Below are 17791 nucleotides of genomic sequence, written 5' to 3'. Positions count from 1 at the left end.
TTGTAGACCGTGGGAATGCTGTAGACATCATATACCTCGACTTCAGCAAAGCTTTCAACAAAGTGCCCCATGATATCCTGATGAGCAAACTAGCTCAAAGTGGGCTAGATGAAACAACGATCCAGTGGATCCACAGTTGGCTACAGAATCGGACTCAAAGAGTGCTTATCAATGGGACCTTCTCAAACTGGGGAGAGGTAACGAGTGGGGTACCGCAGGGCTCAGTCCTGGGCCCAGTGCTCTTCAACATTTGTATTAATGACTTGGAGGAGGAGGTGCAGGGAATGCTGATCAAATTTGCAGATGACACAAAATTGGGCAGGATAGCTAATACTTTGGAAGACAGAAACAAAATTCAAAGTGATCTGGATAGACTGGAGCGCTGGGCAGAAAACAACAGAATGACATTTAATAGGGATAAAAGCCATGTTCTGCACCTAGGAAAAAGAAACCAAATGCACAGTTACAAGATGGGGGATACGTGGCTCAACCACACTACAAGGGAGAAGGATCTTGGAATTGTTGTCGATCACAAGCTGAAGATGAGCCAACCATGTGATGTGGCTGCAAAAAAGGCAAATGCTATTTTGGGCTGCATTAATAGAAGCATAGCTTCCAAATCCCCGGAAGTACTAGTTCCCCTCTACTCAGCACTGGTTAGGCCTCATCTGGAGTACTGTGTCCACTTCTGGGCACCACACTTGAAGAAGGATGCAAACTGGAGAGGGTTCAGAGGAGGGCAACGAAGATGATCAGGGGACTGGAAACAAAGCCCTATGAAGAGAGACTGAAATAATTGGGCGTGTTTAGCCTTGAGAAGAGAAGACTGAGCGGAGATATGATAGCACTCTTCAAGTACTTGAAAGGTTGTCACAGAGAAGAAGGCCAGGATCTCTTCTTGATCATCCCAGAGTGCAGGACACGGAATAATGGGCTCAAGTTACAGGAAGCCAGATTCCGGCTGAACATCAGGAAAAACTTCCTGACTGTAAGAGCAATACGACAATGGAACCAATTACCTGGGGAGGTGGTGGGCTCTCCCACACTGGAGGCCTTCAAGACAAGGCTGGACAGCCATCTGTCAGGGATGCTCTGACTTGGATTCCTGCACTGAGCAGGGGGTTGGACTCGATGGCCTTGTAGGCCCCTTCCAACCCTTACTATTCTATGATTCTATGATTCTAAGAAGAAACAATAATTGAATAATAATGTGCCTTTGAGCATATGCAGAGTGCTTTCTCCCCACCACTGAGCAATTGCAACTAACTCCGTGCATCTCTAACAAAATGTTGTCAGCAATCTACAATTCCCAGGTTCTTTGGAAAAGCCATAACAATTACACTTCTAAAAAAAAAAAACATATAGGGTTGGTAGTGCAGTTATACACCCTGTATCGCCCCTGCAGTGGGCATTGAACTCTTAGGTTAAAGTTGCCAAGATAGTGATAAATCAGACTCAAAGGTTTACTTACAAGGAGACTTTATTGGGTAACTTACAGCACACAGGCGTACCCAATGGTTGGATCAGACAGCTTCTCTGAACCCCCAGCCATTGGGTACAATGGGTTGTATACCATACATGTCAGCAATGAGGCAGCACAACACTAGAAAGATCCCCTACTGTTCATTCTCAGGATACGCTAGAAGTGTTTGCATCTCAGCACAGCCACCTGCAGCTCAGCATAAACACATAGCTTCACTTCCCAGGCACGGCCTGATGAGGCTTTCTACTCATTGGTAAGGAATGAGCTGAGAAGGCTGTTATCGGCCCTTTGAATCATCTGCACATGCTCAGAGGCTTACTAGCAAGGGAACTGCACCAATAATGAACTTAAGCCAGCATTATGGATCTCTAGGCCCCTCTAACGCTACAAATGACTTGGCTACGGTCCTGGGGCCAATACACACCCTCTGATATATGTAGTTGTAAACGTCTACTTGGTTTCCCCGAAGACTTTTGTAACCATAGTGTAACAACTATTTTAAGTTTTTATGTAAAGAAAATGTTCTTCATCTGCCTGCTCCTCAGAATGGCCCTTGTCTATGCCTGTCTACATGGCACCAAAGGGACACCGAGGGAGGGCTCCAGGCAAACGGCTCCTAAGACTAACAATAAAAAAGTTGTTTCCTTTTTTAAAAGTCACCATATTAACTTTCAAATGGGAAACTTTATGTGTGAGGCACTTCCAGGTCATCCTCAAAGCTCTGAAACATTGCTTGTTTCTTCACGCACAGTAATCTGCTGCCCTTGCACTCGCTATGAGAGGGCTGCTGGGATGCCATATATACCTGTCCTCCATTAACAGAGAGGTCAAGCCGAAGCCACTGCTTCAGAGGAAGGCGAAAGGTAGTTTTCACAGCAATATCGTCTCCTTTGACAAGGTGCATCTGGATGTGAACATAACCTGAAACACAGCACCAAAAAAGAACCTAGTTACTTAAAATAACAAATATATTGAAGACTGAAGTCGCCTTTCTTCCCAACTACTTAGAGGGGAGGGCAACTTGTTTTGGCCTACAACTCCCATCATTCATCACCATTGGCTATCCAGGGCTGATGGGGATTGTAGGCCAAACCACCTGGAGGGCCACAAGTTGCCCACCCCTGATTTAGGAGCAGGCAGTCACTTCACCCTATTATTTTAAAAATATTTATTACATCCTGTTCTATGGAGCTCCTAGAAATCTCCCACCAATAGACTGATCAGGTCAACAGCTGCTTAGCTGTAGCAGTAAGCAAATGTTCCCAGACTATTCATGGGGTCCCAACTTGGCCCCATTCCTTTACACTACATAGGGTCAGTTCACACAAGGCAGCCCTGACATAATTGCCTCAGGAAGGCAGTCGGCTGCTGAAGGGCAAGTACAAGGCATCACTTCTGTGAAATGGTACTTCTACATGGGTGGTTTATACGCAACTGGCCCAGTTTCTCATGATAATGGCAGCCCCCTTTTTGAGCTGTTGTTGTTGTGGGAACTGGGGTGGGCACACAAGGATGGTCTTCTCCACACAAACTGTGCCTCACTGTAAGTCCAGTGGCAACAACACACATTTTTGTGGAGACTGTGTCAGGAGAACCTCATGTATGAAGTGGCCTGTGGTCACGGATTACCCACCTGATAAAATTGTCTAAAAGAGAGATTTGGCTGTTGTGCAGTACAGAAATGGAATAAATAAATAAAGTATTTCTCAAAGGGCATACCTACAATACAGACCTGTGTCAGTTTTTTGCTACTTTAGGTGCCACGGCTTTCCCCCCAAAACTCAGAGAATTCTTATTTGTTCATTAGAGATATTCCTTCACAGAACTATAAAATGCCATCATATTTTAGCTTAAATCTCAGAATGTCAGTAACTATCAGACTGGATATTTTAAAATATAGGAAGGTGATCTCTACCAAGTGGTTTCAGTTTCAGCCATGTACCTTAAAACATAATTAATGCCCCACTTTTTGAAGGGGTCAGAAAGGGGGTACACCCCAACAAAGTCAGTCAGATTGGACATTCTGGAATTATATATACTGTTCCTCAAAAGATGTTGCTGATTTCATCCATGTACCTTACAACATAATTATTGGCCCTGAATAGGGGTTTTGGGAGGTTGCCACCCACTAAATGCCCCAGCAGTTGCGCCTAAGACTGGCGGTTTTAGAGATACTACAACTTTTCTAAGATGTTCAGACAGTCAAGCCTTTTGTTCCTTATGTGCCTTATGATGTAACTATTTTGGCATGGGCTTTTGGACTAATATGAGACTGGTGCTCTCTACCGTTTGTCTTCATTTCAGTGCGCAGAAGGGTAGAGGGGTGACAGAATCAACCTCATTTTTGCACATATTATACACACGATCCCCATGCAATTCTATGGCCCTGCTTCATCCCATTTCCATCCATCTGACTGGCTTTCTTAAAAATTAGGAAGGATTTTGAAAAACAAAATTAATTAAATTTACTTTGGTAATTAAATTAATTCTCCCTGGATTTGTTTTTATACTTACCTTCATCATTTAGAAATACAGCAGGGGTACCGTACATTTCTTCAGGATCAATGAAATACAGTATTCCACACAAAGGTTTTTTGCAGTAACGGAGTAAATAAAGCCAGACTGAAATAGTAAAGCTGTACAAGCACAAAATTCTGATGAGAAATAACTTATTGCCTATTGATACAACTCAAACATTATTCAGTCAATTGGTCTTCAAAGCAGAAGTAATATCACTTTTCTCTGGTCAGTTAAAAAAAGCCAATTTAGGGCGCAATCCTATGCATGTTTAGACAGAAAAAAGTCTGACAACTCCCAGCATTCCCTGGCCAGGTTGTAGGAATTTTTTCTGTCTAAAGATGCATAGGATTGTCTGTTAAGATCTTCTATAGATATTCAGGCAAGCATTGAGATCAAGTTGTGAAAAGGTAAGCAAGATGATTGTTCTTTGCAAGTGATACAGCGAAGACTGGGGAGGGGACACAGGGAGATTCCTTGGACCCAATGACAGAGCAGAGAAGGGTTCTGCAAAGACAGCTAGGGCTGCAAACAAGGGAATGCCGACAACCCTATTGCAGAGAAGCAGAACTCAGAGGAGCTCAGGGACTGCTTCTTCCAGAGAAGGCTCTCAATACAAACAGTGGGCCCAGAAGATCCTGTTGGCATCCCTGGGAGGAAATGGCTAGAAAAATGGGGTGGTTGGTCAGTCAATCAGGCCTCACAGCTGTTGTAAACACGTCACAGGATAAATAAGGGTGCAGCAGCTTGTACAGAATGGAGAAAGGAAAGAATGAATGGAAAAGCCTTCTCTCTCCCCACCTCCGTCACTGTGAGGTATATATCCATGCTGGTTATGAGAATATAGAACTAGGCGGCAAGAGTGGAGTTGTAAACAAAAAGTGTTTACTATGCATTGGACTAAATTCCAATCCTGTATTTACATCGATGGCAAATGCAAGGGGGAAAGCACTGAACATTGGCTAAGGAATGAACTACAAAAAGATTGGTTGTCTTTATGAGGCTCTTCTACATGAGGCTTTTAACGTGCCGTTTTACCAAGGCTTTGCTTCTGGATTCTTTGTGGGATTAAGATCGGATCCTTTACACAGTTTCTTCCCACGGGTTTTCTTTCTCTGCCTTTCCATAACTTCCATTATATAACCACTATGTGGTGCTGTGGCATAGCAGAAGTGTGGCAACTACACTAGGGTTTCATTCCGCCATTCTTGAATATACCAGACTCCCCCAATTAAAAAACAACAATGTGATAATGGTTGCAAAGAATGGGAGGGGCCTGAAGGATGATGACTTTGTGTAAAGCACCCACAAGTGAGGAATCACGAGCGCACACTAAATGCTCATACCCTGTTTGCAATCTTCCCAGAGGCATCTTGCTGGCCACTGTTAGAAATAGAATAGATGGATTTTTGGTCTGATCCAGCAAGGCAATTCATTCTTATGAATTAAGAGATGATGCTTGCTTGCTTATTACACCTTCATGCTGATCTCTGGCATCTCACCAAAGCTTTCAGATATTAGAGAACTATGTAGTTTCTTTCAATTGCTCCACTATATCTCCACTCCATCGCACACACACAGAAAGAGCAATCCAGCATTAAGGTTTGTGAATCACAAGCTCCACCTAGCTCCTGGGAACTAGTCACAGGAATGTACTGTGCAAACACCACAGGGAAATAGAAAAATACGTATTACTGGAAAAATAATTGTGCAAGCAAGACCACAGTGCACTTCTACTTTATTACCTTCTCCAAGACAGACTGGGACTCTGATAAACAGAAAGACAGTCAGAAAACAGGAGACAAATGGAAGAAAAAATGTATGCTTTGAAAAGTAAACACAATTATATTGATAATGTATTTATTTGCTTACGTCGGGTAACCAATGTGAAGCTTTCTGATTGTTTCAAGCTCTCTGTTTTTAAATCTCTGAAACTTCTTCACAATTCCTGCCATCTCTCCACTGGATGCATATGGAAAGCTGAGGAGCTCAACAACATCTGTAAAATGCAACCATGCTTAATTTGCCAAGAACTGCAAAGGGCCATATACTCCATGACCATTACTATTACCAATTCCAAAAGTACTTCCAGACAAAAGTTTTTAATCACACCGTTGCCCTGCATGCCTTCCCACTGCTTCTTCGGTCTTTTTTCTAATCGCAGAAAATCTGTTAAGGAGAAAAAGATGGAAAAGTTGCACAATGCCTTCTGGTTGCTAGCACTAGGAGCCCTCCATCTGGAAGCACCCCTATCTCTTTAACCAATGCAGAGTTGAACAATTATATTGTGCCATGGGGCACAGATTCCGTTCCAGTTATTTAGTAAATACTAGGGCGTGCATAAGAGAATAACAAAACATTGCACTAGTTTGTAAGATTTTACAAAATTGGAAAGGGATATTTGAAAGACGGTAAGATTCTGGCTGCTACTGCCCTGATCCTAGGCATATTTACTCAGAATTAAGTCTCACTGAGTTCAATGGGATATAATCAATGGGATTCAATGGGATTGAAGATGTGGATGATTTTGCAAAGGGCCCAACAGCTGGACCTTACAAACCACATCTCTGGCAATTAAGTGTAGTCACTGCTGCACCAGTCAGCGCTGCACCAGTGCAATATTGCAAACTAGTGTTGTGAACTGATTCAGGGCATCGTATTGGAAGAACAATGCAGACTGAGGGTGCTTCCAGATGGAGGGCTCATAGGGCTAACAGTCAAAAGGTGTTGTGCAACTATTCCATCTCTGTTTCCCTCAGTGGATTATTTCTGGTAAGCAAAAAGACAGCAGAAGAGGTGGGAAAACACTGGAGGGAAAGGAAGACGTTTGGATCTCCGCAAAATTCTGTGAATGAGGCAGGGTAACAGCTGAATAAAAGCCTTTGGTTGGATTCAGGATCTGCCTTCTGTGGAGGAATGGGTTTTACTCACAGTAGGTGCTTTCATCCAGTTATTAGGGATCACATCCCACTCCCCACTCCACAGTTCACCCCATTCAGCAAGGTCCCCCAGCCCTCTGTGCAGTGTTTTCAGGGATCTGGAGGGGCTGCCATGGGTAGGATGGGGCAGGGGAGTTTGTTTCTGCCAGCGTGGTTGCACGTGCCTAAATGTGGATCTAGCCACTTGTCTGGAAGCACCCTGACACTGCTAAGCCTACAACAGCCTTCTCTGTCAGATGCCAAACAGTATCATTGCACTAAGCTGTTGCGCTGCACAGAACCAGGCAGGGAGAAGCCAGATTTTGGATTATTTCACATGGCCTTGCAGGGACATAACCCTGTATTCTATTATTGGGCTGGATTCAGACTTAGAGCAGAAATCAATGGGGCTTAAGCTAGTCATGCCTAATTTCAGTGGATCTACTCTAAGCACTTTACTACACGAGGCTGTTAATCCACTGTATCTACTTTCGGTTTCATCGTGGAATTGAGATCCGAGCGTTACACAAAGAGTGTTTCCTTTCTTGTTTTTCCACTACATAACCTCTAGGTGGCACTGTAGTATAGCAAAATAGCGGAATTACACCAGTGCAAATAGCTTTTCCTTTAACTTTTGTTAAATAATATCACATTTTCCCTGCTCTAAAAAAAACTTGCTGAAAGTGCTCTTTAAAAACAGACGTGAAACTGGAGGGTTACGTCGTCATCAAAAGAACCTATAAACACTGTGAATAGGGAAAGACGAGCACACAATAAATGCCTCATGTAGAAAAGGTCTAAGTAAGACTAAGTCCAGATCCAACGTATCTTTTGGTAGCCTTTGATAATGGGATTGTAAACTGAAGGCAACTTCAGAACTTGCACCATTAGCTTAGGTAAGTGAGCTGTATAAGCCATTTTATGCAGTATTATAGCCACATATATCTATAAGATTTGGATTCCAATGTTAATTTTGTTTTCAGTACAGTTTGCAGGCAGAGATGCTTGACATATTGTTCTGCTGTTTGCCTTTGTATCACTTTTATAGAGCCAGAGCCAAGTTCCTTGTCATCCTGCCGGTGCTTTCAGAATAAGCCAGGATCTGAAACAGGGCCAGAGCAAGACTTCCTGCCACCTGAAGCAGGACATACCACCGCTGTGTGTGTGTGTGGGGGGGGAGTGGTGGTTGGGAGGAGGAGCATGAGTGCTGCCGCCACGTGTGGGTGGGGGAAGAAGCCCAAGCACCGCTGCTTGGGGGGGGGGGCACAAGCTGCTGCTGCATGAAAAAGAACAAACCAGGGCATGAGCTGTCACTACATGTGGAGGAGGGAAGGAGGGTGAGCTGCCACCATGTGTGGGGAAGGGAAAGGAGCGTGAGCCACTGCCATGTCGGGAAGGGGGGTAAGAGGAGCATGAGGCACTGCTCCCACCCTCCCCCTCTTCCTACTTCCCAGGTGCCTCTGCCTTCCTTCCCCTCAATACCTCACTCTGAGGGGCCCTTTGTGAAAGTGAGGCACTGGTGGGGAAGTGACCCAGGAGACTGCCTGTGGTGTGGCAGCACACGTGAACTCCAGGACCACCTGCCAATGCCTTGCTCTCGTGAAGAACCTCTCACAGCGAGGGATTGAGGGGTATGCCATACCAGGCATGGTTTTCCAGAGCAGCGACCTGCCTATGTCTTACTTGGAGTAAGGGAGAGGGCGGGCAGCTGCTTCTCCAGAGAGCTGTATTTGCTGCACCAGGACCTGACCAGCGGGGCTCTCCCAAGTGGTCGCCTGCCCTATGCCTCACTTTGAGAGGTGTAGGGCAGTGGTGGTAGTGGGACCCACAGCCCTCCTGACAGCATGGCAGACAGGACCTGTCACCTTTCTATACCCACCGCTTGAGGCAGGATACTCCCCCTGCCTCATGGAAGGGCTGGCCTTGCTCTGAAACCATGGTTTGATCCTGGCTTTTTCTAACAAACCACAGTTTAAACAAGCTGTAGTTTCCTGAGTTTGGACATAACAGAGAACTGTGGTTTGTTTAAAGTAGAACGGAAAAGCTTCCAATCTCCTTCTCACAGCTGTGAAAAAGGAAGGCAGGGGGAACATCTGAGCCTGAGTCTCGTGCAAGCTCATTCACATGGCCCAGTTTCCTGTTATGTCTGAACCAGCTTATTGGCTATAATACTTCGGCTGAAGATTTCAAACATTCCCCACTGGGCTGGCGTCTCACTAGTTGCAAATTCTTGCATGATGCTGCTGCTTTGATGCACAGTGATGCTTCTCCCCCAAAAGACAAATACATACCATTCTCCTGGGGACACCAAAGTATTCTGTTTGCCTGGAGTTTCCACATATATTCCAAGCTCCATTTCAAACACACTTTGTGCTCTTTGTATGGCCGTTCAAAAGGTGGAACAGTTTCCAACAAGGTATAGTCCTTTGCAATTGCCTGCATGTACCCTTCCCTTTGTTTAGCATGGCGGAGCCTTGTTTGTTTATGAACAATCCATGCATATAGTATCACTGAATGTACTATTAAGGAATGTCGGAGGAGATAATCAGCTCTGAACACCATGCTGCTTGGAAATTTCAAGTTCACCGTTTGATTTGTCCTCGTGTGGAGGTGCTTCTCGTTCTCCCACCGCTTTTTATACACTGACACGGCAGTTCTAAATTCCAATGAAGCTATGGCTTCTATGGTAACTATGCAAGGTTTTGAGCATAAATAGTCAACTGAAATTTGAGTATCGTTGAGAACTCTTTTGTTCAAAACATTCAGATTAATAAAATCTTCATAAAATACATTATGTTTAGGCTGTGAAGTGACAGGTGTTGTCAGTAATGTTTCCCCTCCAAAAGATGGCATACTTTTCTAGGGAAGAAAAAGATATAACATGCTAGATGTTTTGTTAATATTTAAGGACAACTGATATAAAAGTTAGCTTCAATTATCTTATTAAGATTTTTTTCACTTAGACTTTTTGCAGAGTTCTGTACCAAATGGTAATTTATGAGAGGTTATGCATAATATATCCAAGAAGTTGATAGTGATTTCTATAGAATGTATCATCACCTAAATTCATCTGAGATTAATACGTTTTTTAGATGGCTCTCTTCCCAAATGCTTTTCCATCTGGATGGGTACCAAGAAGAAAGGAAGGTACTTTTTTGTGGTCCACAGGTTTTTTGTTAGAATCTTATTAAACTCAGGTGGTGGTGGTGGTTTTAAAAAGTAAAGTTTCTAGTCCTCATGATTGCAGAGGTAAGTTAGAAAATATGATGTCAAGTTTTGATTTTTCTACTTCCACGTAGTATGCCCAGATTATTTAGGAGCTGAACATTTTAGCTGTGAAGATATATATTGCCAACTAAGTATATTGTAGAATAAACTTATGTCCACTGAATATAGCTTGGAATTCTGCACTAATGTGATCTGCAAACTATGTAATGCTTATGCAAAATAGATATAATTAGAAAAGTTTGCAGATTAGCTGTGACTTTTCAGCTCATGCTATGAGCTGCTGGGATTGTAGAGACATTCAGAAGCAGGACATGATGATATATACCAATCTTTTGGATCTTAATCTCCAGCACATAATAATCAGAAATACTATAACTATAATAGAGGTCGTAAGTTGTAGCCACTTATATAGGCCTATTTTCCATGAACACATTCTGACTAAAACAGTCCTCTCCTAAACATTTTTTAATCAGAAGTTCCATGATTTCAATGGAAACTTTGAACTCCTGGAAAAGCAAGGCTACTGCTTAAAGATAAGCACTTCACAGCACAACTCTACACATGTCAACTCAGGAGTACGAGCCAACCTACTAGGGTAAGTAGGTACAGGACTGCAGTCTTAAAGTCCCACTGAATTCGCTTGCTTAGCTGTCCCATGGAAATCAGTAGGATTCCAAAGACACCGATAGCACGAGCCTAGGTAGAACCCATCGAATCCAATGGGACGAACTGCCTCAATCTGCTGATTTAATACAACGTTGAAAGCGAGGCCTGGGTGAGAAATCGGGGTTGGAAGGCATGTGAGTTGTGGGCTGACAAGGGCGCGTGTGCGTGCTTGGATGTTGTGCACACGGGTGTTTTGCGCCTCTTTGCAACCCGGGACTGTCTACCCCCTAGCCATCTGGGGGCCGGGAGCACCTCGAGAAGGGGAAGCACGACGCGGCGTGGCGACTCACCAGAAGTAGCCACAGGAGCCGAAGGCAGAGGAAGCCGCTGTCGCTGCCCCGACGGTGCGCGGGTGATCCCACGGAGCGCTCCATGGCGATGCCCGTTTCTCCACGGGGGCTTGGCCCGATCAGGGAAATCCTGCCACGGCGCGTGTGCGTGCGTGTAAGAGATCCTGCTTCCTGGACATGCCTCCGGCGGGCTGCTAGAGCGAGGAGGAAGCCGGAAGGGCCGCCCAGGCGCAGCAGGTGCACCGACGGTTCGGCTCGCAGGCAGGCCGAGCTCAGCCGGCGGGAGGCCGAGCTCGCCTTTCCGCCACCGCTTCCTCGCCGTGCCCGCGGGAGTCTAACCTCAATGAAACGCTGCCGGCGCCCCTGCCCGCCCGCGCCCGGACTTCTTGTTCTCTGCTCTTTGAGATGGCTGGAGTAAAAAAACGAATGCCTCTGAGCGTGTGCAGGGGATCTTTCCCTTCCCCACCCCCTGTTGAGTGGCTCCGAGCAACTTTTTAACAAAAGACCTTCAGGGCAGAGGACGCGGCTTCGAGGCAAGAAGCAGACGGGCGCAGGAGAGAGGCAGCCCTGGGCGTGGAAAAGGTGCAACGCTCCATGCTCCCTCCCGAATAATTCACCAATGGAAACAGGAACTTTCTTGGCCACTTTTGCCTGAGCGCCCCCCACGCCCTCGCTGCACATCGGCGAAGGCTTTTTCCCTGCCTGCTCTGTGCTGCAGTAATTAATCCGGAAATTATCTGGCTTGGCTTCTAAAGCAGAGTGTGGGTGCTTCCAGGCGAGGCTGTTGGCTTTTTAAAATCGTGTAAGTATTTGGAGTGGGAGCAGACTTCATCCTTGTCTTGCACTTGTTAACTTTCCTGTGCTTTCCCACCTCTTCTTCCATACACACACACACACACACACACACACTCCGGGAGAGAGCGGAGGACAGGAAGCCCTGGCGTGCTATGGTCCATGGGGTCACGAAGAGTCGGACACGACTTAACGACTGAACAACAACAATAGTGTGTGTGTGTGTGTGTGTGTGTGTGTATAAAAACCACACACAACAACAACAAAAACCCTTTTCATTGGTAGTGCTGGGAACTGGCTGTCTGGAAGCACCCTGGGTTGGCAAACTGGTAACCGCTTCCTTTATCTTTTAAAAAGTAAAAAACTGTGCACACACAGGGCCAATGTCAAGGGTAGGCATGGTTGGGCACATGCCAATGGCCTGCACCTCAGCAGGGGCCCACCAACAAGAGCTCCCTGGAGTTGCTCCTCCTCTCCAACTCTTGCTCTGGCCCAGACAGGGATGGTAATGCTGAGGAGGGGCAGTATGACACTGGCCACTTGCAAACACTTGAGATCTATTAGAGGGGCCCTCCTCTGCGTCCCACCAGTGCGAGATGGTCACTATGGTGGGATGTGGGAGAGGGCCTTCTGTGCTGTGGCACCCCGGTTGTGGAATGCCTTCCCCTTGGAGGCCCAACTGGCACAGACACTGGTTTCATTTCTGCGCCAAATAAAAACGTGGGTGTTTTTTGTTTTTTGTTTTTACCAATGAGGGCTAAATGCATTCCCTAAAGTAAGCACACTGTTTTAGGGTGCAATCCTATGGAAGTTTAGACAGGAAAAAAGCCTACAATGCCTAGCATGCCTCAGCCAGCATAGCAGGCTGGGGCATGCTGGGAATTATAGGCCTTTTTTCTGTCTAAACTTGCATAGGATTGCACCCTTATTGTTTTAGATTTTGATTGGTATGAGCTTGTTTAATGGTTTAATATGTTTCCAGATGTTTAAATTTATCGTTTTATACTGTTTAAATTGATTTTGTCTGTATGCCACCCTGAGACCTTAATGATGTAGGGCGGGATACAAAAGTTTTAAATAAATAAAGCAAGCAAGTGGTAGCAATGATGAAAAACAGGATGAGGAGCAATAGCAGATGGTGACAATGACAGTGAGAAGGTAGACTTGGGGAGGAGGCCATTAAGTGTGCCTGGCCCAAGGGAGTGCCGAAACCTGGAGCCAGCTCTGGGCACGCAACACACACACACATAGGATTCCTTATAGGGCAATCCTAAGCATGTTTATACAGAAGAGCCACTGCTCATCTGAAGTGACAAGGCTTTTATTGTGCAATTGCAGTGGCTCATTCATGGAATTTCCTGGGCGGAGGTCTGAGGCGGGCTCCTAGCACTACCAGTCAAAAGGCACTGTGCAGCTCTTCCATCTTTCCCTTCTTAACAGATTTTTTTGGAAAAAGAAAGAAGACAGGAGAAGCAATGGGAAAAGATGGGAGGGCTACAAATGGTCATCTGGACAACACCCCCCCAATCAAATTCTGTGAATAAGGCAGTCGACTGCATGATAAAAAAACCTTGTCTGGAATCAGCCCAAGAGTAAGGAATGTGCTGGCAGCCGCCATTTTTATATGCATGGACGTGCATTTAGCTGCCTGTCTGCACTAGAGTAAAGCTGCATCTGGACCCTATTTGGCAATGTGACATTTTTAGAGACCCTGGGAAAGAGCGGGAACCTGGACAGTTAGGGTGGGGGGGAGTTACCACTTTTCAGTGGTAGAGCACCTGCTTTACGTGCAGAGGGTCTCAGGTTCAATCCCTGGCATCTTAACATAAAGGCTGTTGGGTAGCAGGGCTGGGAAAGACAGCAGGTCAGAGCAGGCAGTACTGAGCTAGATGGACCAATGGTGAGAGTCAGTATACTCCAAGTTCATATGTTCAACCCTTAGCACAAATGTACGCACACTAACAAAATCTAAAAGTGCGAAGCCAGGGACAGGAATCAGAAAATAGGGTCTGTCCCTGGTAGATAAGTGTCCCAGGAAGAACATCATGCAATGGGAGAGCAAGGTAGCCACATGCATTGGTCAGAGAAGGAACAGCTGCAGGGAGCTTGTTTCACCCTTCCTTGCCAGAAAGAACATCTATGAGAACCTTGAAAGAACCGGTGGCTGGGTTTGGCTTTTTTTCTTCTCCCTCTCATTCCCTTTTCCTTTTATGTTGTGACTTTTAGATGGTATCACATCCATCCTGACTGGCAAAAGCTGCCAGAGTGACACTGGCTAGTTGAGTGATGAAGACTGTGTATGCTTCTTTGACGGAGGGTTGTGTTCCAGAGCTTTTCTACATGAGGCATTTATTGTGTGCTCATCATAGCTTACAATTGTTTACAGATTTCTGAGGCAACGATGTGACCCTCTACTTTCACTTCCATTTTTTTTTTAAGAGCACTTTCACAGGGGGCATTTATTGTACGCTCGTCATTCCTAACAGTTGTTTACAGGTTTTTGAGACAACGATGTGACCCTCCACTTTCACTTCTGTTTTTTTAAGAGCACTTTCACAGAGGGCTTTAAAGCAGGGGAAATGGAGCATTATTTGTGAAAGCGAAATAAAGTGTTATTCTTCTTATTTGGGTAATTGAGTTATTCCACTATGGCACAACACCACCTCCTAGAGGTATGTAAAGGAAAAGCAGGAAAGGAAAAGCTCTTTGTGTAGAGCTCCGAGCTCATGTCATGTCTGCTACAAAACCGAAAGCAGATATAGCACTTTAAAGGTCTTATGTAGAAAAGCTCTCAGTGCTTCTAAAAGAAGCAGTTGTTAAAGAAAGCATCATTGGATCCCACCATCCTAAATAATTATCAGCCAGTCTCCATGTCTCTGATTCCAAGGAGGCTATGGAAACCTGTGTAACAACAGACATAATGCAGAGGATCTGCAAAGAGGATTTCTCACATTTTTAAAAGATTTAAAAGCAGCTGCTGGTGGTGAGGAGGAGAATTTTGATTGGGGCTGCACTACTGGGCAGGAGTTTAACCTTTTCCTGCAAGTTTTTTACAATTTAAATTATCCCCCCTCAAGCTGTCACATGCCCCATGGGGAGAAACATACAGATACTATAGGGGTAACTGAATATTTACCCCTTCAAGGAAAATTGCAGCTGGGTGAGGCATTTAATTCAAGGAACCCGTGCAGGGAAGCTAAAGCCCCTTCCCCCAACATTGGGGTCCTGATTCAAATCACATACCCCTACTGCTTTTTAAATTAAAAAAAAATGTGGGTGATCCCGTTCATGGGTCTCCTGAGTTGCTGACGCCACTGTAAGGAATAATGTACCAGTTTTAGTAGTATTTACGAGATGTTCTCCATTTAGACTTGTCACCAAACTGAAGATAAGGTTCAAACTAACGAGGAATTTTATCCCCCAAATCAACAAGGAAGCACTAAAGTTAAAAGATCTTTTCAGTGCAAAGATTTTATCATCCCTGAGCTGACTTTGATAGATTTGTTCTAGCTGAGCAGGCTGGACCGGACAGCCATATCCCACAGCAGGTGCAATTCTTCTCATATTTTTGGTCTTATGGCCTCCCAGCAGCCCAGTAATAATGACCAATGTTACTCTTGCTCAAGAGTATATAGTATCTTTCATGGATCTCCCCACACACACACCACTAAATGGTGCATGATCACCATCACCCAAACATTTAATACTAAATATAAAGCAAAAAAATAAGAAGTATAGAACAGTGATTTTTCACTCTTTGTTCTGGGGTACCCAAGGGTTTCTCAGTGGTTCCTCAATCAGAAGATCAATAATGGCGTACAATCTTCTCTAAAAGACAGCTAGCCCATGGCTTTCCTTGCAATGTGGAACGCAGTGTGTTCTGTGACGGGGATGAACAGAAGATGGATGAGGATCTACGTGTAGATTGGCAAATCACCCAATAGTGTAACAACAGCAAGTATTGCTGTAATAAAAATTACACGTTTTTTAAAAATTCTGTACCATGGCTGGCCTTGTGTTAACTATATCTTTCTGCCTTGTGTCCCTTACCTACACAATGTGAGCTTTTCCACACAAGGCATTTGTGTGCTCATCATTCATGGGGGTTGGACTCGATGGTCTTATAGGCCCCTTCCAATCTTACTAGTCTATGATTCCCTACTCACAGTTATTTATGGGTTCTTTAGATGATGTCATGTCCCTCCAGTTTCACTTCTGTTTGTAAACAGCACTTTTAGCGAGTTTTTTTTAGAGCAGACCGTGAAAATGGGATGTTATTTCTGATGGCAGAAAGAAAACGCTGTTTCTACTTGGGCATTTGTGCTATTCCACTATACCACAGTGCTGCCTAGAGGTTATGTAGGACAAAAGCAGGAAAGGAAATGCTCCTCATGTAGTGCTCAGATCTCATTTCTGCAACGAGACCGAAACTAGACGCAGGTTAACAGCCACGTGTAGACAAGTCCTATGAGTGTTAATTAGCTGCCTTTGACCAGGTCTTTGTGCAGCTCTCCTAGCCTGTTTAAAGGTGCTTTGAGAGATGAGGCTTTTATTGTGCACTTCCACTGTCTTGTTCACAGAATTTTATGGGGGATCCAAATGACATTGTCTTCAGTTTGTAACCCTCCAGTGTTTTCCCACCACTTCTCTTGATTTTCTTACACACACACACAAAATTGTTAGGGAAAAAAAGGACAGAATAGCTAGCTTGCTATGGATTTCGCCTTTGTACAGCGTCACCAAGTTATAGCTCTGTATTTAGGAAGCCCTTGGCTGCCAGTTAATTATCTACACTGATTTTGTAGTAAGAAGAACTAGTAAGGGAAAACTCTTTAGATTCTTTCCCAATTGTTATTAAATATATTCTCAATTAAACATAACAAAATACAACCCTGTAGGCTGAAACAATTGTTCCTTAACAATAAACAGTATTTCTTAACATTACTCATTCTTTAAGATTTCTTAATAGTTCAAGAGTTTAAGAGGAGAGCTCTCTAAATTCCAAGTCTCTTACCCGGCTCGGAATAGTCTGTCAGCTGAGAGGTAGGTACGGGCACAGGCTTGGTAAGCTTCTGAATGTTAAGCACATCAGAGCAGTTGTATACGTTTTCTGCAACATTACTTCATTGTTTACTATCCCATGCATTTGAGATCAGCCTCAACTCCTTAAGAATTTCAGTGAGATTAAGGGTGCAATCCTATGCATGTTTAGATAGGAAAAAAAAGCCTACAACTCCCAGCATGCCCCCAGCCAGCCATCCTGGCTGGGACTTGCTGCGACTTTTTTTCTGTCTAAACATGCATAGGATTGCACCATTTAAACACACCAAAAAAGTGTAAGGTTCTCTTGCAGACTAATTAAGATTGATTCTACCCACAACTTGCAGTAGGGGTTGTAGGGTGGATACCAAGGTGCCCCTGCCGTGTTGTGCGCCAGTTTCGCATGACACGCCAACCCATGCTACCACGTGGGTAATTATGTAAACAGGCACGTGCACAGCACATGCGGAGGTGGGGGGAGAAGCCACAATGGCTTCTTTTCCGCCTGTGATCATCCAAACCCCTATGTTTTTTTATTGTTAGTGCTATTGTCTCAGGTCCATTATCACCTGTTCCCACATTGTGCTGGAGAAAGACCACAGTTATTCCCTGAGGTATTCTTATATAGCTTGAGTGAATTATGTCTCAACACTGCTTATCGGTGTCACACCTACAATTAATTTCCTAGTACAATAGTCAAAGGGTAAATTCAGCCTAATTCTTTCCTGAATGTCAGTGCAGATTTGCAGAATCTGAAAAAAAACAGTTATGACTACGCTACATAGTTGTAACTATGATAGTAATGTATGGAATTATAAAATGTAAAGCTGTGCTAGTGTAACACTATTCTTCAGGGT

The 17791-nt window shown here is 44.5% G+C and overlaps 1 protein-coding gene across 3 annotated transcripts in view; it reads right to left on the bottom strand.

Moving 5' to 3' along the window:
- SEL1L3 (SEL1L family member 3) overlaps positions 1-11773 on the bottom strand; it is a 51413-nt gene extending 39640 nt beyond the window's left edge. Inside the window, exons 1-5 of one of the 3 annotated variants that reach the window (XM_084856989.1) lie at positions 11103-11773; positions 9210-9777; positions 5873-5999; positions 3998-4119; positions 2289-2404 (exon numbers count right to left, since the gene is read on the bottom strand). In XM_084856989.1, coding sequence (XP_084713115.1) covers positions 2289-2404; positions 3998-4119; positions 5873-5999; positions 9210-9777; positions 11103-11186 — 1017 coding nt within the window. In that variant the 5' untranslated portion in view covers positions 11187-11773. The remainder of the gene's footprint in view (positions 1-2288; positions 2405-3997; positions 4120-5872; positions 6000-9209; positions 9778-11102) is intronic. The other 2 variants (XM_084856990.1, XM_084856991.1) reach the window with 2 other exon arrangements.
- Positions 11774-17791: the final 6018 nt, after the last annotated feature.

This window comes from Heloderma suspectum, chromosome 5 (genome assembly GCF_057233095.1).
Source record: "Heloderma suspectum isolate Gila_16-S chromosome 5, 16-S_ref, whole genome shotgun sequence".
In the NCBI taxonomy this organism is placed as follows: domain Eukaryota; kingdom Metazoa; phylum Chordata; class Lepidosauria; order Squamata; family Helodermatidae; genus Heloderma; species Heloderma suspectum.
This window is presented reverse-complemented; position numbering and strand designations above follow the sequence as displayed.